Source organism: Lampris incognitus, chromosome 11, assembly GCF_029633865.1.
Source record: "Lampris incognitus isolate fLamInc1 chromosome 11, fLamInc1.hap2, whole genome shotgun sequence".
NCBI lineage: Eukaryota > Metazoa > Chordata > Actinopteri > Lampriformes > Lampridae > Lampris > Lampris incognitus.
Window position 1 is genome coordinate 37,786,918 of NC_079221.1, and position 21,249 is coordinate 37,808,166.

Below are 21,249 nucleotides of genomic sequence, written 5' to 3' on the forward strand. Positions count from 1 at the left end.
CACAGATATAATAGAGTTGTGGGTAAAAGACATTCTGGGTGGGTTTAGTTCAGACAAGGCTGGCCAAATTCCCTTCCGACGAGAGAAATTTAGGCGACGCGGCACCAATCTGGTTTGCCTTCAAACTGACCAATCAAACACAGGCCTACCTTGGCTCTGCTGGATGCTGTGGGTTATTCACTAGAAGGACTGTGCGGGGCCGACTTTGGAGAAGTGTAGGTGGTTATGCACATGCGACGGTTGTGCTTTTTTTTTGGCGATTCACTGGCTATGAAATCACTGATGTTTTGAAAGTGCGGTGTGGACATTGCGGATTTAGGGAAAATCTTTCACTTTCTGCACAGACACTTTTTTCAATTTCTGGGCTTAAACCAGACTTCCAACTGCCTGTTGACGTAGAAGCAGATGGACGTAAAGAATAAATAAAGTATGGGAAGAAAGAAAGGAAGGAAAGAGGTAGTGTGATAGATAGATACAGACAGACGGGTAAATGAACAATTGACTCGAGGAACAATGCATGTACTTTCAGATGTTTGATATTAATATAAATCAAAAGTATAAGCAGTGAGCTTCTTGCTAATAAGCCCTAATTGATAAGGAGTCAGTCTCCTTTAGCTTGGAGAACAAAATGCTGCATGTGTAAACGGCAACGAAAGACAAGTTAAATTTATTCTGATGTGTTTACTCGTCTTGATTTGTGCAGTCTTTGAATTCAACAGATTAAAACACGAAACTCTCACGTTCTTATTTTCAACAAAACCAGATGATCTACTTTCTTCTCTGAGAAGTGTATTTGCTCGAACAAAAAGGCAGTGTGAAACTGAATGCATCATCAGACGGGTAATTATTTCCTATGCGACGGGTGGAGGGACGGTTTCATGCTGGTATTTTAGCACTGGTACTGGACGTATGCATAACCTGTCTGGTTATTGTTCATAAATGTTGCATCGTAGTAAAATAACAATTCTCAACTTTACGATGATCGTTTACTTTTCAGTTATTTTATGATGGCAACACTTTTCAGAATAACCAGGGGAGCCTAAGTATTGTATCACTGCGTTATCAGACCAGAACAAAATTCAAGGCAAGCCTGCATTTGGTTTGCTGTTGTAAGTCCATACATAGACATCATATGGCATCATAATCAAAACACAGTACAGCAATAACTTCCATTACAATCAAAACACTAGAAAAGTTGTTTGAAAGGAAAACCAAAAAATGAATCAGCACTAATGTAGTGCATAGAGCCTTTCTTTATTCTCGGTTGATCCAAAAAGGCTGTTTACCCGAAGACTTGTGACCGTTCTTCTACAAAGATCCTCGAGAGATGAAACATTGTACAAATCAAATGTCAGAATTTCCATTGGTCCAACTTCGAATGTCATGAACAATTGCAGTCACTCACCCAGGATATTATTTCTAATACACACAGCCTATTGTGCTCCCGAGGTCGCTGCTGTGGTTATGGGCACATCAGCGTATTAACCTCGACACCCGAGGAGGATCCGCTCAGTGAAGGAGTCCCCTTGGTCCTTTTTTTTTCTCTCGAAAGTTGCAGACAGTACTTTTACCGCTGGTTCATACCACAAGCAATTCAATAAAACAGTGACTCAATATCCATCCATTGTTAGAGACACCGGCAGATGCTGACCACGTTTGCCTTTGCTCCCTCTGTCAGTAAGGAAGCTGGCTGGGGCTGAAGTGATGGGCCACATGGCCTCTGGGCAGCAAGTTGTCCATGAGTGTTGCTGTCTGTTGTGCCTATTGTTGAAACACGATAGGTACAACGTGCCAAAAGTATGAGTACAGCAGTAGGACTGTCTGCGATAGGTCCAGCATGTCCTTATGAGGTATAGGAGCATGGTCACATGTCCACATCACCATCATAAGCCAGGGTCAGGGGCTTCTGTGGTGGAGAGGCCGTCTTTGCCATTTTGGAAGGTTTGCTGAGAAAGAAAGACAAGGTAAGAAGAGAGTTAGTACTTTCATTTCCCCTTTACATTTATTCTGTGCTCATACGTTCCTGTTGAGGAATGCTGTATTTTCTATTTCTGACAGCAATGAAATGGTGCAAAATCTGTCTAAAGTGGCAATATACGTACCAGACCAGGAATGAAAGCGCAATAATGAAAAGTATTAAGATGAATCCAACAGCAGTCACACCGTAAACCCACAGCTTTAATCTTCCATCTGTGCCAACAGAAAGCATAAGCTTTAACACAGCATCCAATTTTGGATAAAGGCGCAAACGATTGATAAAGCAGATCTGACAGTATTCTTTTTTTGAGTTAGTTGATGTCTAGTCCCGTGCAAAAAAAATAAAAGAAATAGAAAGATAAGTCTAGTATACATCTGACTCCAAAGCTGCAAAGGAATATTCAAGGGTAAGCAAAACAGGAGGAGGTGGCTGGTCCATGAAATGATTTATATTTCAGTACCCGGGCCAACGGGCCGAAAGGTCCATTCGCTAAGAAAGTCCTGGGCCTGAGATGGTCCTGGTTTGACTCTTCCCGAGTTGGTCTTCACATCAGCCTTCTTGTTGTCAGCCCCTGGGGTTCTGGTACAGTAGTCCAGAAAGCCGTGTGTTGTCATCACCTCTGTGTAACCTTTCTCACACCCACACACTCCACTCTGCACACAGGAGATGAGAGGGGCCTCACTGACAGCCAACGCAATCAATTGGCGTGTTCACTACAGGAACACAACCACAAAATCCCGTTTCAAATGTTATTTCTTCCCAAGTAACGCCACAATATGGAGGACACAGCTGACCTATCTGGACCTAAAATGTCAAACTCAGTGGCCAGAGCAGGGTATTAAAGGAAAGTTTCACCAATGGTTTTGTGTTTGTGTAATTAGCACTGATGAGTACTGAAGTCGATTGAAGCAATAAAGTCCTCACTGTGTATACTATATATATATATATATATATATACACCCCCCCTTTTGCTCCACCCCCTCTCTGCCAAGCCGGGGAGCGCCCCGACGAACCAGAGGAGGCGCTAGTGCAGCGACCAGGACACACACCCACATCTGACTTCCCACCTGTAGACATGGCCAATTGTGTCTGTAGGGACACCTGACCAAGCCGAAGATAACATGGGGATTCGACCCGGCGATCCCATGTATATACTACGTATATTGACAGAGAAAACCAGTGTTCTGCTCAAAAGGTCTTTCCCACACTGGATACAAAATGCTTTGTGGGGAAGACTCTGTCCATAAAATCCTCCGCGCTAGTGTGGTAGGATGTCATTTCCACCATTGGAAATGTAACTTAGCCGAGTAGATTAGAGTACCAGAAAACTTGCTAGGCGGTATTTAGTTTTTCCGGCCTGATGATATGTCACTTGGAGGCTGGGAAAAAAAATTCTGTTTAACCGCCGCACCGGAGATGAAGAAACAACTGCAACTGTTTCTCATGTGTTATCCCTGTCACAGACAGACAGCAATAAGGTTGAAAAATCTGTGAATTATCCCTTTAAGACTGAAAATTGTCCATGGTACAATGGTCTTCTGACCTACCATGAGAAAAAGGCTTCCACTAAATGGCATAAGTGATACAAATGTTATCAAGTAATGTGAGCTCCACCAGACTTTAAATGACAGAACCCAGAGTTTAACATCTTAGGCATATTAAATATATGAAACATAAAATATTCTTAAAGAGCTTTTTTTCTAATTTGTCAGTAATGTTTGGCAAGACCTTTGAAATAACCAGGGCGTACATGTGATTTGTAGTTGCACGGAGGGGACTGTGTGGGGCAGTAAAAGTTCAAGCATAAATATGTGCTGTCATTTTCTTTGTTGCCCATGTGCAGTTTTCCACATCCGACACTAAAACCTGCCAAATTTATTTGTAGCCATAATCTGATAATCTTCTAATGGCTGGGGGCCGGATAATTGAATGAAAAAACCTAATTGATCAAATCCATTTAAACTTTTCTATTTGGGAACTCCAGTAAATAGCAATTGTGCCTTCTAAAATAGACATCTGCAGGGATTGAGCACAGAGAGACGGTGGTCTTACCGGCGTGCAGTGGGAGAAGGGTTTGGTGCAGGGCGGATGGCAGTGTCTGATCGTGGTTGGCCTGTTCTGTTGGAAACATCCCCCTGCAGAGACACACAGGTTCAAAATGCAAACCACCAAATTAATGTAGTGTCATACCTGATTAATGGCCCGTTGCCTATCACATTCCCCGATCAATCTGTGAGCATTCTTAATTCTAAAATGTAAAACTGCATGTCAAAATATCAAGGAGTAATGCCTTGGGTTCCCGCCTTGCCTTCCCCAGCAGGGGAGATTACTACTGCTGAGCTTGTAATACCAAAGACACTTGCTTCCAATGATAAGAGCATGTTTACTTTCTATTCACAGAACATCAAGCTCCTCAAAAGCTTTAATTCCCTCTGCACAATTAAATTTGTTCTATTCTGCAACTTTCTTGCCCACAAATACAAATGCATGATTATATATCTATATGAACTGACAGCATCTTGGCATAGACTGCAGGTTATTGATTACTTCTGTCTAGTGAGGGATAAGAAATGAATGGTGTGCCAAGGATGAGAAGATCAAATGAAAAGGCGTTAAACTGCAATGCACACTCCAAAACTGAACTTTAAACACACGTGTGCTTTATGTGTTTTGTGTGTGGAGACATAAGCGTGAATTTATACTGCATGGTCTCTCTAATGGCCAGCCATTCAGCAGACACCAGACATGAACCACCTGTGACATTGACTCCATCCGAGCGCTGACACCATACAGTCCTTTGATTGTCACTCCATCCTCCGGTTCTCCATTCGTAGCTGTGGCATTTTCCCTCTGTAAAAACAGCAGAATCAGCAGGCAGTGCTCATTAGGAGTTTGCGTTGGGCAGCCAGGCATGACTTCTGGCTTTCCTGAACATCAGCCAGCAGTTCCCTTGCAACCCTGTCGACTTCACATTAGAAGACAAAGCATATCCTTGTTATGGTGAAATAAAAGTAGCTTGTTTTAAAAGCAAAATAGTAACAGTGTGCTACAATCTCAAGACAAAATTATCCTGGGGAAGACTGGAGGAATGAAATTGGGTGAAAGTACATCAAAGATACCTTTTTATTTTATGAATGGAAGGGTTTTTAACTTTCCTGAAGGCTTCTATCAGTGGATTATGAATTTTAATAAAGGGGTTGGTCAAAGACACTTGAGGCTCTTTTCTTGTACGTAAGCAAACTCATTCATTTCTTGTAGTGTTCAAACCTCTTTTTGTTACTTATCCGATGTGAGGGTCTAAGGACAGGATGTTGTATTGCTGTAAAGCCCCCTGAGGCAAATTTGTAATTTGTGATAATGGGATATACAAATACATTTGACTTGACTTAAACCGAGTGTACAAAACAATGCCGGCTCGTTCCATGTAAGAGGCTGACAAAGTGAATGTAGGTAACTGCTGTGATTCCTCATCCATTTCACTCAGTAAATGCCCCAGTGCCGTGCTGAGCAGCAGCATGCCCTTGTAGCTCTGTATACACTAACTTTGTGCTTGTGTTTGTAGCGTATTAAGTGTATTTCAAGTTTATATTTGTGTAACCTACAGTGTCCATGAATACGATTACGGGGAAAAGAGCATGGCATTGCATTGACTCATTGCATTGTGTTGCAATAGAACAGATCCGGAGTTAATCACCCCCATCCCGGCCGAGCTGAAGAAGCCATACCGCGGATGTAGAGCTGGTGCTAAGCTAAAGGCTAGGAGATGGATAAAAAAGCCTTTTCTATCATCAACCCTCACAGGGAATGTCAACTCTTTGCCCAACAAGAGTGAGGAGCTTGAGGCACTTGTAAAGAACCAGACAGCATTACCAGTAGTGTAGTGTCACATGTTTTACTGATACCCCCTTTCCACCAACGAGGGCCGAGTTCCAGCTCTGGGCTGATGCTAGTGCTGATTTGCACTTGGTTCAACTTGTTAACCTTTTAAGAATTGGTTTGCTTTTCCAAGGGCTAGAGCTAGCTAGAGAGCCACATCATTATGTCACTGTATACGCCTGTATATGTCTCCAGAGATAAGCCGAGAATTCAAATGTGTAGATTTTTGTATGCCATTTCATCATTAAATTCATGTCTGAGAATGTTTGCGGGGAGAAATCAACTGTGCAGCTCTCCAATATTGGCAGTTTTACGAAAATTGATGGCGAATTGAAAATTTGCACCAACGGAGTTGAGCAGCTCCAGAAAATGGGCGATCAGCCGGCCAGTCATGCTCACAGACCTGCTGTGAGCTGGCTGGAGCTCTCTCAAGAGACTCGTCTCATAGACAGAGGCTTTTATTTCCCTGTTGACGGATGGTTTGTTTAAATATCATAACAAATATGTCCATTATAAAGATTTCCGCTTAATATTTCTTAGGGAACACTGAACTCTTCAGTGTTATTTGTTGATGTGTTTTGCACCATAGAAATTCAGATATCCTATAGAGGATTTTAAATGCGGAAAAATGTGGGGTTTCAAATTCACTCCAAAGTCAATCAAATAAAGTACATGCTGATAAAACCATTTGATTCCTATCAACTTCGATTTGAAGTGTCATGTGCATGCATTATTCGGCAGAACTGATTGTTGGTTTTTTTTGGTTTGTTTTTTTCCCCTTTTTTGTTTTTTTTCCCTCAATAATACCTGGCCAATTACCCCCCTTTTCTGAGCTGTCCCGGTCGCTGCTCCACCCCCTCTGCTGATCCGGGGAGAGCTGCAGACTACCACATGGTTCATCCGATACATGTGGAGTCGCCAGCCGCTTCGTTTCACCTGACAGTGAGGAGTTTCATCAGGGGGACATAGCTCGTAGGAAGATCACAATATTCCCCCAACTTCCCCCTCCCCCCTGAACAGGCTCCCCGACCGACCAGAGGGAGCACTAGTGCAGAGACCACGAAACATACCCACATCTGGCTTCCTACCCGCAGACATGGCCAATTGTGTCTGTAGGGACACCCGACCAAGCCGGAGGTAACATGGGGGAGTCGAACCGGCGATCCCTGTGTTGGTAAGCAACGGAATAGACCACCACACTGCCTGGACGTCCGGCAGAACTGATTGTTGCTGGCTATTGGTCTTGTTGGTCACGATAAACCCACCCCAGCCCCAGATATAAGCAGTTCTTTCTTCTAGCCTGGCAAAGAGTTGGTGCTGCTCTGGAACCAGTTTTCCTGGCTGAGAGCCGGTTCTTTGGCTGTCGAAACATGAAGAACTGGTTCGAGATTAGGTAAAGGCTCTGAACCAGCCCTCAAACTGCCTTGGTTGAGACCTGGTTAACCCTTGTGTGGTGTAAGGGTCTGTGGGACCCGTTTTGAATGTTTAGTAAAAGAAAAGTGATGAATTGTTTTTTCATCCTGAGAATAATTGGCCTTGGCACATTTTCTGTGAAGAACATGTAAAAATAAAAAAAATCATTGAGTGCAAATTACATATATGAATTTCGGGTCCACTCAAGGGTAATAAAAGTCAGATAATTGTGTAGAGTCTTACTCCTACCTGGGCTTTCTGTGTGTTTGTGTGTGTGGGTTTGTTTTCAAGCGCCGAGAACCTGTCTGCTCCCACATCTCCCACACTCTGTACCCTCTTAAGAGTGTGAAACTACACAAACACACACACAGGGTGTCAATATTGTTACATTTCACACACAAGAACTTGTCTGCTCCCGCAATTTTACTTCAAAACATTCAATATTTTCTCACATTGTACCCCAGGTGCAAATTGGGGGAGGGAGACAACAAATACAATAGCTTTGCGTGTGTGGCACCCAACCAATCGATCAGCATGGCAAAATAATGTCTGCTTAGAGGGCCTTGGAAATAATTTTCAAAGAGAGAAGCTAGTGAGGAAGGAGTATCTTTCACTTTGGAAGATGAAGAATTTTCTGAAAATGAGGATCATATCTCGGTCAATTCAGAGTCTGACAGTGAGTTTGAAGGAGAGGGTGAGACTGACCCTGTCAGCCCCAGGACCTGCAGCCTGCAGGAGCAGAAATATGGATGTTAAAATTTTTTTGAAATTGAATGGTCTTCTTGCCCAAAGAATGAGCCTCCCCATATGGCTGCCAATGTGATAAGGATACAACCAGGGCTGACGCGGATGACGATTACTCATGTGCAGGACATAAAGTTTTCTTTTGAACTTTTCATCGCAGACATAATCCAGAAAATGATTCTGGACTGCACTAATTTGGAGGGAAGACATGTTTTTTTGGGGAGAGGTGGAAGGAGATAGACCCAAACCCTTTACATGCATACTTTTGGGTTTTTATTCTTGCTGGTGTTTTCAGATCTAATAGGGAATCCACAGAATCCCTGTGGGATGTGGAAACTGGCAGAGAACTGTTGTGTGCAACTATGTCTCTGGAAAACTTCCATATATTTCGTAGGATTATCTGCTTTGATAACCGAGACACCAGACCAGCTCAGCGGTAGGGAGACAAGCTAGCTGCAATCAGGTCAGTGTGGGACAAGTGGGTGAACCGCCTTCCCTTGATTTACAACCCTGGGCTAAATGTTACTGTTGATAAGCAACTTATGCCATTTAGGGTCCGCTGCCCCTTCAGCCAGTACGTACTGTCTAAACCTGTAAAATGTGGTATCAAGATCTGGGCTGCCTGTGATGCTGCTTCATCATTTGTGGAACTTGCAAGTATATACGGGGAAGCCAGATGGAGGCACCCCTGATTAGAGCCAAAGGATTTGGGTTGTCCTGGACATGACACAGGGACTCCGTGGCCACAACATCACATGCAATAACGTTTTTACTTCACACACTACTCAGAACAGGCCCGTCAATTTATCTGAGTTTGTGGTCACAGCTGACATGTCCCTGGTGTCCTATGTGCCAAAGAAAGGCAAAAATGTGGTACTCATGAGTAGGCTGTAAGGAGATGGGGGAATCTGTGACCAGGAGCATCAATAACCACAAATCATAATGGATTACAATGCTACAAAAGAAGGAGTGACAATTTACACAAGCTGGTGACTGGCTACAGCTGCAAAAGAAGAACCCTATGCTGGCCACTTGTGATATTCTTCAAAATATTAGCCATCTCAGTGTACAATACTTTTGTCATCTGAATGGCGCTGAATCCAGATTGGAACAGAGGGAGGCTCCAGAGGAGATGGCTCTTTCTCGAGGAGCTGGGCAAAGCATTAGAAAAACCTCAAATCCAGAAGAGACAACATATCCCAAAGACCCCAGCTTCTGCAGCCATCGTGAGAAGGAAGCTGATGCCCCATCCACCCAACCAAAAGAACCATCAACTCCAGTACCTGACGTGAGTATGAGTGATGTTGTTCCATGTGTGTGTCTGACTCTCCTACCATAACTAAATGCGTGTGTGTGTGTGTGTGAGAGAGAGAGAGAGAGAGAGAGAGAGAGAGAGCGAGAGAGAGAGATGTTAGTAAAATTTCTGATCTAAATGTTTTAATTTTTCAAGGTTGCAGCTGGTAGCAACAAGAAGAAGCAATGTGATGTATGGGGACCCAAGAAGGTCAGGAAGACACAGTACACATGCATTAGTGCAAGAAATACGTTTGCAACACAGTAAAATTCTGTCCCTCATGTGATGTGTAACCAGGATGAATGGGTTCAATGGGGCTCATTTATAATTTAAAAAAAATGCTGCATGTAAAATTTGTCTTTCCAATTTGTTCAGTTGAAAGCAATAAACATCAAAAGTGATGAAAACCTTGTTTCATTTATATTTGTTCAAGTTAAACATTTATTCCACTTTTTTTTCTACAAAAATCCAATTTAACCACAAAAAAAACTAATAGCACTTTTATTGATAAATGTGATCTAGCAGAGATAAATGACAAATATTACTGATGTATGCTGTCTAAATTGCTTGCAATATAATGTTTTTTTTAACATTATTTGTTATGGCGGTATTGTTTTAAACAACAATATCTCTGACTCCTGTGTGGATCTACCCGGCTTCTCTATGATACAGGCGGACAGAGATGCGAGAGTGAGAGGCAAAGAACAAGAGTTGGGGACTTATTTTGTTTGTAAGCAATTGATGGTGTAATGATATTATTGTGAAGGAGAGGATCTGTTGTCTGGATATTGAACTTTTGGCAGTAGGTCTTACACCTTATTATGACCGAGTGAGTTCTCTCACATCATCGCCATTGTTGTTTACATTCAACCACGTGCAGGGGCTGCACTGGCATGTGACTTCATCCTCAAGGCTGTCGCGAGAATACAGACCCAACACCCTGATACATTCATTGCAATATCTGTGGAATTTAATCACATCACTCTCACCTGCCCAGCTTTACAGTTTGACTGTCCTACCAAGGAAAATAAGACAGTTGATCTGTTGTATGCCAATGTCACAGAATCTTACAGTTCTTCAGGTCAACCACCACTTGACCGATCAGATCACAATCTGGTCTTTCTTCTGCCTTGTTACAAACCCTGTGTACTGAGGCAGTCTGCAGCCACCTGCTCATTTAGGAAGTGGTCACCAGAGGCCAGCGAGTCTTTAAGGGACCATTTTGAGTGCACATATTGGAATGTACTGCTGGAGTCAAAGGGGAAGAGCATGGACACTGACATTGGCATTGATTGAGCACCACTGACTACATTAACTTCTGTAGAGATGTTGTTATACCAGCAAACCCTGGATCACCAGTGACATTGAGGCACTCAACCAGAAAAAGGAGGCCTTTAGGGATGGCGACAGGGAGAAGCTCAAGCACCTGCAACATGAGCTGAAGAGGAGATTAAAGCAGACAAAGGAATACAACAGAAGGAAAGTAGAGAGAAAGATGGAGCACAACACCAGAGATGTGTGGCGGGGAATGAGGACCATCCCCGGCTACAAAAAAAAAAAAAGAAAAGAAAAGGATGGCGAGGATGGCGAGGCAACAGTGGACAAGGCCAATGAGCTTAACCAGTTCTACAACAGGTTTGACACTGCAGCCAATATCTGCCCTGCCCCAGCCTGTACAGTCTCACCCATTCACTCTCCCACCGCTTCAGCTGCAGCTGCCCCTCCTATATCTCCTCCACATGTTTGCACCCCAATCAGTGCAGATGCAACTCCGCCCACACCTGGGCCCCCTCCCCTATCCTTCTCAGTGGATGAGGTAAGGACGGAGCTGGGGAGGCTGTGCCCTGGAAAGGCAGCCGGCCCAGATGATGTGTGTCCAAGACTGCGCAGCCCAACTGGGTGAGCCTCTCTAGAAGATCTTCAACCTGAGTCTATCAATGGGGAGGGTCCCGTTTCTGTGGAAAACATCATCATGTCTTGTACCGCCTTGAGGACCTGCTGTCTTGTACTGGTGCCCAAAATAGGGTGCCCGAACGAGCTAAAGACCAGTGGCCCTCACATCATACATCATGAAAATTCTGGAGTGGCTGCTTCTCTGCCTACTGAGACCCCATGTCAAACACACACTACATCCCCTGTAGTTTGCGTACCAGGAACACATTGGAGTGGACGATGCTGTCCTCTACATGCTCCACCAGGCCTACTCTGACATGGATCAGCCAGGTGGTTATGTGGGGATTATGCTCTTTGATTTTAAGAAGAAGAAAGCCACTTTATTTTATCATTGTACAGTTGTTTGGTTACAATGAAATTTGTTTTTCTGCATTTAACCAATCCTATTGTATAGGAGTAGTGGGCAGCTGTAGTGCAGCACTCAGGGACCAAGTCCAGTTTTTATTCCTATTGCCTTGGTCAGGGGCACAGGCAGGAGGAATATTAACCCCAACATGCATGTCTTTTTGATGGTGGGAGGAAACTGGAGCACCTGGAGGAAACCCACACAGACATGGGGAGAACATGCAAACTCCACACAGAAAGGACTTGTGACGGCCTGAGGTTCGAACCCAGGACCTTCTTGCTGAGTTAACAGTGCTAACCACTGGGCCACTGTGCTGCCCCCGAGAGCATTTAACACCATCCAACCACCCATACTTAGAGACAAGCTCAAAGGGATGGGGGTGGATCCCTCCTTTGTTTCCTAGATCACAGATTACCTGACAGGACAACGACAGTTTGTCAGGCTGGGTAACTATCTCTGGGATGGGGGTGAGTAGCACTGGGGCTCCACAGGGGACTGTTCTAGCTTTCTTCCTGTTCACACTGTACATGGTGGACTTTAAGTACAACTCTTGAGTCCTGCTACATCCAGAAATACTCTGATGATACTGCTATTGTGCCATGTATCAGGAATGGGCAGGAAGGGGAGTGCAGGGGCTGGACGAACACCTTCAGCGACTGGCACAATAAGAACTGCCTCCTACAAAACATCTCCAAGACCAAGGAGATGGTGGTGGATTTTCACAGGTCTAAGCCCCCTCAAAGTTCTCCTCCAGACACATTTTACAGTTTAAAAATAATCTGAGATGATTACTATATTGTTTAATGTGGTTTCCCTACATAAAAAGTAAAAAAAAATTAAAAAAAAAACTTTGAAAAGGGACTGGACGCACATCTACTCCTTCTCCCTCTAAGAAATTCAGGCTCTATGAATATGCAAATGTCACAGGCACCCACCACCGCTGCTTGATCTAGGTTAACTGGTGAAAGAGTGGTGCACGTAAATATGGCTTGCATTAAAGCATGTTTGAGCTTCAAGTCAGACCATGACTCGGACTCTGATGTGGCGACTAGCAAATGTATCAGAATTATGAGCACAGTTAGCACCTTTTATTTATGTCATTTGTTAGCTTGCAACAGGCAGTGGCTGACACAGCAGTGGTTGTGAAACATACAATAAGTACAATACAATGCATATCCACAATGGTGGATATGCTTGTAACTGACCATAAAGCTGTTGTTTTCAAAGTTCCACTACAGCTCTCTAATTCCTAGTTGCTACCCTAAAATGAGCTCTTGCCTTCTCAGTGTTGGTTCTGCAGTTATATTCTGTGATGCTTTTAATTCATCATCACTTAACTCCACTATATCACCTCTTAATAAAGATGCACTGTTAAATTCATTCAATGATCAGTGCCTATCCATCCTTGTCCAAATTGCACTGTTTAAAACTAGGAAACAAAAATCAAATAACTTCCCCTGGCTGAACAATCATACACAGACCCTTAAGACTGTAGAAAATCTGAACGACAATGGAAGGTCAACAAGTCCGAAATAGCACCACAACACCCTTAAAAACCAAATGTTAATTTACCAGAAAGCAGTTAAGGATGTGAGGTCAGATTACTTCTCTGAATTGATATCTAGAAATAGCCATAATCCTAACATTCTCTTGAGGGTAATTGATTCTGTTATTAAGGGCCCCTCAACTTATTTTTGTGAACTTGATGTTGAGCTGTCCGAAAAATATCTCAACTCATTTTGTAAATAAGGTGGAGCATACCAGGTCCCAAATCTATTCTGGCCCTTGCATTCTTTCCATTCCCCATGTTAATTCTGCCTCCTTTACCCAGTTTCAACCCATTACAATTTCAGCATTACAGAATACAGTCTCCAATATGAACTCCTTCTTCTGCATCTTAAACATCATTCCCACTAAGATGCTCAAGGAGGTATTTTCCACTGTTAGCCCCATGAACATTATTTTTAATGACAATAAACTGAATTGAATTGAATTGAATTATTCTGCAAATTCTTAATAATTCTCTGGCCTCTAGTTCTTTTCCAGACAGTTTTAAGCATGCCATTGTTCACCCATTGCTAAAGAAACCTAATTTGGATCCCCTGTCCTTAAGTAACCACAGACCAATCTCCAAATTGTCTTTTTTTTTTATCTAAGGTTCTGGAGAAAGTAATCTCATCTCAATTGATGTTTCTGGTATTCTTTCAATTTTTGTATTCTGTAAATTGTGTAAACACAAAATCCATTGCACATTGTCTACCTAGGGAGAGAGATCCCTCCTCTTTTGCTCTCCCAGAGGTTTCTTCCTATTTTTCCCCCCTGTTAAAGGTTTTTTTTTTTTTAGGGAGTTGTTCCTTATCTGATGTGAGGGTCTAAGGACATGATGTGTTACTGTAAAGCCCCTTGAGGCAAATTTCTGATATTCAATTCAATTTATTGTCATTAAAAACAATGTGCAAGCACATGTTAAAAATGAAATGAGGGCTGTGGCTTCACCAAACAGTGCAAGACAGAGGCAGACAAATATAACAAACACAGTATAAGATATACACACATGAAGACCAAAAGCTAAAAATAAGTTATAAAAGAGCAAGAGTACAAAATATTCAAAAATATCTACAGACATTCAGTGGGTAGCCAGGTTCAGGTGGGCAACAGCTTGAGGAAAGAAGCTGTTTTTGAGCCTGGTAGTGTGGGCTCTGAGGCTCCTGTAGCACCTCTCAGAGCACTGGGGGGAGGACAGTCCATGGTTGGGGTGGGTGGGATCTCTGCTGATGCTGAGACCCCTTCAAAGGCAGCATTTGTGATAAATGTCTTTAATGGCTGGGAGTTGGGTACCGATGATATGCTGGGCCGCCTTGAGGACCTGCTGCAGAGCTTTCTGGTCTACTGAGGTACAGTTGCCGTACCACACTGAGATACAGCTAGTCAGGATGCTCTCTATGATGCTGTGGCAGAAGTTGGTAAGAATTTTGGGGGATAGACGGGCGCTCCTCAGCCTCCTCTGGAAATGCAGATGTTGTTGGGCCTCTTTCACAAGGGCCTGGGTGTTCCTCGCTGATGTGGACTCCAAGGAATTTAAAGCTGGAAACACGCTCCAGTTCCACCCCATTTATGTGTATGGGGGAGTGGCTGCAGCTTCTAGACCTCCTGAAGTCCACAATCAGCTCCTTTGTCTTCTGCACATTGAGGACAAGATTGTTGGTAGTACACCATGATGTGAGGTGCTGAATCTTGTCCCTGTAGGCCGTCTCATCATTGTTGGTGATATGGCCAATGACTGTGGTGTCATCTGCAAACTTAACTATAACATTTGAAGGGTGAGTTGGCAGGCAGTCGTGGGTAAAGAGGGAGAAAGGAGGGGGCTCAGAACACAGCCTTGAGGGGCACCTGTGCGGAGGGTCAGGGTGGAGGAGGTGTGGTCACCTAACCTAACAGACTGAGGTCTGTTGGTCAGGAAGTCCAGGGTCCAGTTACAGAGGGAGGGGTTGAGACCAAGGGAGAGGAGTTTGGTGGTTAGTTTGGCGGGGATGATAGTGTTGAAGGCAGAGCTATAAACAGCATCCGGATGTATGTGTTGTTAAGTTCAAGGTGGGTCAGAGCAAAGTGCAGGGCAGTGGCAATGGCATCCTCAGTAGACCTTTTAGGACAGTAGGCGAACTGATGTGGGTCGAATGTGTGTGTGTGTGTGTGTGTGGGGGGGGGGGATAATGTTTTTGATGTGAGCCAGAACCAGTCTCTCAAAGCACTTCATGGCAATGGGGGTGAGTGCTATGGGTCGGTAGTCATTCAGACATGTGGATGTTGGTTTCTTGGAGACAGGAATGATAGAGGTGGTCTTAAAGCATGCCGGGACTATGGATTTGGACAGTGAGAGGTTAAATAAAGACTTCAGCCAGCTGGTTAGCACATTCCCGGAGGACCAGGGATACATATAAAATTGACTTGATTTGGTATCTTTTATGAACACTAATAGTGTTTTTAACAGTTTCAGTCTGGTTTTTGAGCACTTCATAATACCAAGACAGCTCTAGTTGAGGTTACTAATGACCTACTGCTGACTGCAGAGGTGACTGCTCAATTTTTATTCTTTTGGAATTAAGTGCTGCCTTTGACTGTCGATCAGAGTATCCTCTTACATTGCTTGGAGACTTGGGTAGGCTTCAAGGGCTTGGCTCTAAGTCTATTATGCTCATACCTCTCCAAGAGAACTTTTTCTGTTGTTCTGAGTAATGCTACTTCCTTGATGGCTCAGATGAGTTATGGTGTCCATCAAGGCTCAGTTCTTGGCCCCCTTCTGTTTTTTTAAACATACTGCCTCTTGGCCAGGTTATTCAAAATCATGACATGTTTTACTATTTATATGCTGATGACACTCAGTTATACATGCCACTAAAACCCAAAGATCCTAGCAGCCTAGCAAATCTCACAACTTGCCTCCCTGACATTAAATCCTGGATGTCCCAACATTTTCTTAAATTCAATAATGATACGTCTGAGGTCATTCTGTTTGGTCCCACAAATTCCATCAGCCCTTTTGTACTAATTTTGGTGGTCTGTCAAATAGTCTTAAGAAGGCTGCTAGGAATCTTGGGGTAATATTCAATGCTAACCTTGGTTTTGATAATCAAATCAAACATGTCATGCTTTCTCCAGCTCAATTTAATCTCTAAAATAAGATAATTTTTATCAATTGCTGAGGTACAAAAAGTTGTACATGCTTTTACCTATTCTTGGCTTGATTATTGCAAAACACTTACTCAGGTATCAGTAAGGGCACCTTTCACTGTCTGCAGTTGGTACAAAATGCCGCTGCTTGACTCATTACCGGGACAACGAGGCATGACCACATCATTCCTGTGCTTGTTTTATATGACCTTTAACATTCGTTTATCTTTATAACCAACCAAGTTTGCCTGGTAACTGGCTCATTGGCAGTAGTCTAAATTTTAAAACCACCGGGATATCAGGGCAAGGTGATCTGCATCACATTTCAGTTCAATTTAATTTATTGTCATTAAAAACAACGTGCAGGCACATGTTAAAATGAAATAAGGGCTGCAGCTTCGCCAAACAGTGCAGGACAGACATAGACAAACCCAACACACTTAAGTTTATGGTTGTGAGATTTTTGTTTGTGACCAAGCCAAGAAAGCACGGGAGGTGGGAATCCCCCACTGGTGCTGCCGCTCAGCCCTTGGAGCGCACAACGACAGATGCCTTTAGTGGTGCCGCCGGAGTAGGGGGCTAATGCAGCTAAATACAAAGTTTACAGTTTTACTATTACCAAACAACTAGCAGAAGCTAGCAAAAAGCTAATGTAGTTAATGCTAGTTATAAGTCACAAAGGAAATATGTTACATGAGAAAGTTTTCATTTGACTGTTGGTTGAGTAAAAGAAATACATAACCCACATACTGACTCCCACTCCCTGTCACAGTCCCAGAACAAATAGTCAGCACAGCATCAGAATTCAGAACTAATTTCTTGTGAAAACCCAGTGACTTTTGTATTGTTTTGGAAACACTCCTCACTGAAATGAATATTGTAGATATGCAGTCCCTCCAGGTTTGTAGGCATGTGAACCTGATGTCTGTAAATAAATTCCAATCAGTTTAGCAGTATAAGCTCCAGGGTCTGGTTTTCATCCAAATACTGCACACTCTACCATGTTTGCTGTCAAAACTTTCACTATGCTAATGCAAACTTGCTCTCTGTACTGACAAGTCTGCTCTGTGCGGGAGGTTTCAGGTTTCTTGGCCTGCCCCATATTTGCATATTTGACAGTGATTGGCTTTTAGATTTGTGATGTACTAAATCTAGTTTGCCCAGGTTTGAATCTCAGAATTTAGAGAAGTGTACAGACAGTTCCTCCTCCAGTAGAGAAATGTTAAAACACCGCTCTAGTGACAAACTTTGTACAGATACAAGTCAGTATAGTCAAGGCCAGACATTTTACGGGACACCAACATAAGAAAAACAAATTTTTGAGTGGAAGGGTACTCTAAGCCAGTCAATATTCAAGGGGTGGACATTGAAGTTGTGCAGACTTACAAATATTTGTGCATCTGGACAAGTTGGACTTATCCTTGAACACATATGCCCTCTACTGAAAGGGACAGAGCCGGCTCTTTTTCCTAAGGAGGCTATGGTGCTTCGATGTGTGCAGTAAAATGCAGCAGTCTGCTGGGGAGGCAGCATGACAGACAAGGACAGTAGGCAACTGGACGATCTGGTGAAAAAGCTGGCTCAGTGCTTGGCAGGAGGTTGGACTCACTGGGGACTGTGGTGGAAAGATGCACATGGCGTAAGGTGAAGGCCATCCTGGACAATGTCAGTCATCCCCTCCTCAACACCCTGGCAGGCCAGAGAAGCAGCTGCAATAGACAGCTTATGTTGCTGCACTGCAGGACTGAACGATTCAGGAGATCCTTTGTCCCCACAGACATCAGGCTTTACAACACCTTAGCAAATGGCAAGGGCTCATGACCTGTGCTGTTGGTTCCCTTTCACTTTCCCTCACTCTCCATACCCACCACCAGCACCCACTGGACTTTCTGCAATCATCCTTCAAAGACTATGTGGTACTCTTTATTGGCAGCTTTTACTCATTTATTTACCTATTTATATGACTCTTTGTTTTTAAGTAATTTTGTTTTTAGCCCTGTGCATGCTGCATTACCTTCTTCTATTGTACATTGTCTCGAATCTATATTTATATGCTAATGCAGATTGTGTGGGCTACTGGACACCTGTATTTCCCCAAGAGGGATGAATAAAGTATCTATCCATCCATCAGTTTTGATTAAGGGTGAAGTCATAGAGGGCTTATATGAGATAATGTACAAGAAAAATATCTGAGTGCCTTCGAACTGGGTTTCACATTTTGTGCAAGGTGCACTAATTTTGCATGTCAATTGCAATGCTATTGGGCTGTTGCAAACCCAAAACCATCCCATGTGTATCCGAAATGGTCTATCAGCCAAAGGACATCCAGCCAATTGCATACTGGCAGAGATGGCTTAGAGACACAAGAGGTCAAAGTAGGCCGACACAAATAAAGAAAAGAGCAGTAGATTGCAGTCAGTCATCGCGAGGGATCCATTTCTTTTTCCTGAGGGCTGGTATCAAGGATGACTTGTTAAACAGTGGTGGTGAAAGACCCAAAAGAGAATGCATATCTCATACCGATACTGTAGTTCCTCTCTCAGTTACAAACTAAATAATGAAAACATTTACGCTGGATAACTGGTAGATCAGTGCAGGCTCTAATTAATCCTTGTTCTTAACTGTTTTGTGATGTTGAGTTCTCTAAGGTACTTAAAAAAATGTGGTAGCTCTACTGGTACTGTAGATGGTGTAGATGTCATGGCATGGGGCATGCTATTTTTATCACACACCATTGTTAAGAATGAGAAACTTTAATGCCACAGGATATCTGAACATCACAGCTAATTAGATGCATCCCTTCATGCCAGTAATCTTTCTGTAGGATTCTTTATGTCATAAGACTTAAATTTTTCACGAGTGCTGCCTCGGACATGACCGTGAATTTTAAGCGGTGATCTGTTAAGTCACCACATTATATAAATAAGTGAACATCAGTGAAATGGAATGGAAAAAGCCTTTTTGAGCACAGCTCTACTATCAGCCAATTAAATACAACTGTTAGATGCAATTGGCCATGATTCCTTTAGAATCCAGTCTCGTATATGAATATAACCATATACAGGCTAGGTAGCTATTGAGTTTAGGGTTAAACGTTATGCTGTGGTTAAGTTTGGTGTTATAGATTAGGTACTTGTTTACCCATCATGTCTCATACAGTCATTAAAGGGTACCTTTAATGCCCTATATCGACACTGTGGGATTAGAATGGACTTACTTAATTGATCATCACCTGATAGTGAGCTAAATTAGATGGCAGAGTAAGCTTCTTGGTAGACCTGGTGAACTCCCACTGATTGTAACGTGTAATGGGAATGTCTGGAAGAGGACTCTGAAAGATTTAAATTCAATTTGTATTTCTCAGCTGCACACAAACTTCTCTCGCATTATGTAGCAGCTTCTGGACAAAAAGGCTAACTGGACCAAATTCAAAATTGCCATTATAGAAGTGGCTGCTTAGGGATGTAGCCAGATGGTGTTTTGTGCATGTCATGCTGGTAAACCTAAGACTGACTGCTAAATGTCAGTAGCTGTCAAGCTGAAGAAGAAGGCCTGTTGGGCTTGGTTGACACAAGAGAGAACTGGTAAATGAGCACAGCAGTTGAATCAGGCCAAAAAGACTGCAGCTGTAAATGAGAAAGCCCAGATGTAAGATGAATTAAAAGACATAGCTGGAGATGAGTTTCAGATAGCCTCCAAGTCATACTGGCCAATACTTCAACTATTCAGGAGGACAAAAAAAAGGACATAGCCCAGGTTGTCTTCAGCAAGGATGAGGTAATGCTGCTCTTCATTTGGATATTAGCAGGGAGCACTTTTACGAGCTCTGAAACCCAAACTACACACCTTCTGGCAACAGCAACCTGGGAGGAAAAGTGTGGGAGACCCAGTATACCCTCATGGGATAATATAACACTGCCACACTTTGAATGCATTAGGACCACCCAGGAGGTAGTGTTGGATAAAGGAATGAGACCAAGTGTGTGCACATCCAGGCAAAATATTCAGGTGCAAGGCAAAAAAATTTCATTGCAGGGTACAAAGGAGTGAGGTCTGCACACTGTTAAGCTCCCAATAAATAGTTAAGCTTCCAATTAAAAGTTTTATTCTCTTTTTAAGGCAATGTTGCCTCAAAAAGAGAATAAACTTTATTGGGACCTAAACAGTGTGCAGACCTCACTCCTTTGTGCCCTGCATTGTTGGGTAAAGGGACATCCAGACTGCTCTATTAGCCTGCCGCCACTGTGACCCCATCCCAGAGAAGGGGTATAACATCGGATAGACTGAAGAATGAACATTTTGTTATCATAACGAAATTTAAAACTCTGTGGGTTAACAATGCGTCTTTTCACCGGTATCTGGAATCAATAACTTGTCTCCAGACTGTGTGTTTCTTAAATACCTTTGCAAGATTGGGTCTCAAACACCTGGTGTGGGCAGTTTTCCTGGTTCTCCATGACTTGTATGACCACAGATCTGGAACGGGCTTGGCGACCAGTAGTCTCAAAGCTCCGTCCCTCCAGACAGGTAAGTTGGCATGAGCTCCACAATGACCACTCTGTCAAGTGGCAGTCTCCTGAGCTCAGACAGAGAGAGAGAGAGGAGAAGAACTTTGTTTTTCCAACTTTGGTCATTAATACTGCGGCACTATTATTTTCAGATACCTGAAGTCAGTTTATAGTCAACATGCCCAGGTTATTTTCAGGGATTGTTTTATTGGTTCCCAAAGCTAGTGCCTAAAACATTCAATTGAAATCGAAATCTACTTCGACCTACATCTGTACAAAATGCACAAACAAATTACTCACACAGCCCGATGGGTATTCAGAAATAATAGACCAACTATAAATTATACAATACAATCTATAACTCTCTAATCAACTATAAATGCTCCAACCAACACTGAACATTCACAAGAAAAGCAAATTTATGTGCTGCAAAGCAAATAAAAGGAGGTTGATCTTGTTCTGTGTGTTC

At 43.0% G+C, this 21,249-nt stretch overlaps 1 protein-coding gene across 1 annotated transcript in view; it reads right to left on the reverse strand.

Moving 5' to 3' along the window:
- Nucleotides 1-1,864: 1,864 nt before the first annotated feature.
- thsd7ba (thrombospondin, type I, domain containing 7Ba) overlaps nucleotides 1,865-21,249 on the reverse strand; it is a 203,770-nt gene continuing 184,385 nt past the window's right edge. The window contains exons 22-27 of the mRNA XM_056289693.1: nucleotides 20,675-20,848; nucleotides 4,733-4,828; nucleotides 4,031-4,113; nucleotides 2,439-2,631; nucleotides 2,103-2,190; nucleotides 1,865-1,946 (exon numbers count right to left, since the gene is read on the reverse strand). Of these exons, the coding sequence (XP_056145668.1) occupies nucleotides 1,865-1,946; nucleotides 2,103-2,190; nucleotides 2,439-2,631; nucleotides 4,031-4,113; nucleotides 4,733-4,828; nucleotides 20,675-20,848 (716 nt within the window). The remainder of the gene's footprint in view (nucleotides 1,947-2,102; nucleotides 2,191-2,438; nucleotides 2,632-4,030; nucleotides 4,114-4,732; nucleotides 4,829-20,674; nucleotides 20,849-21,249) is intronic.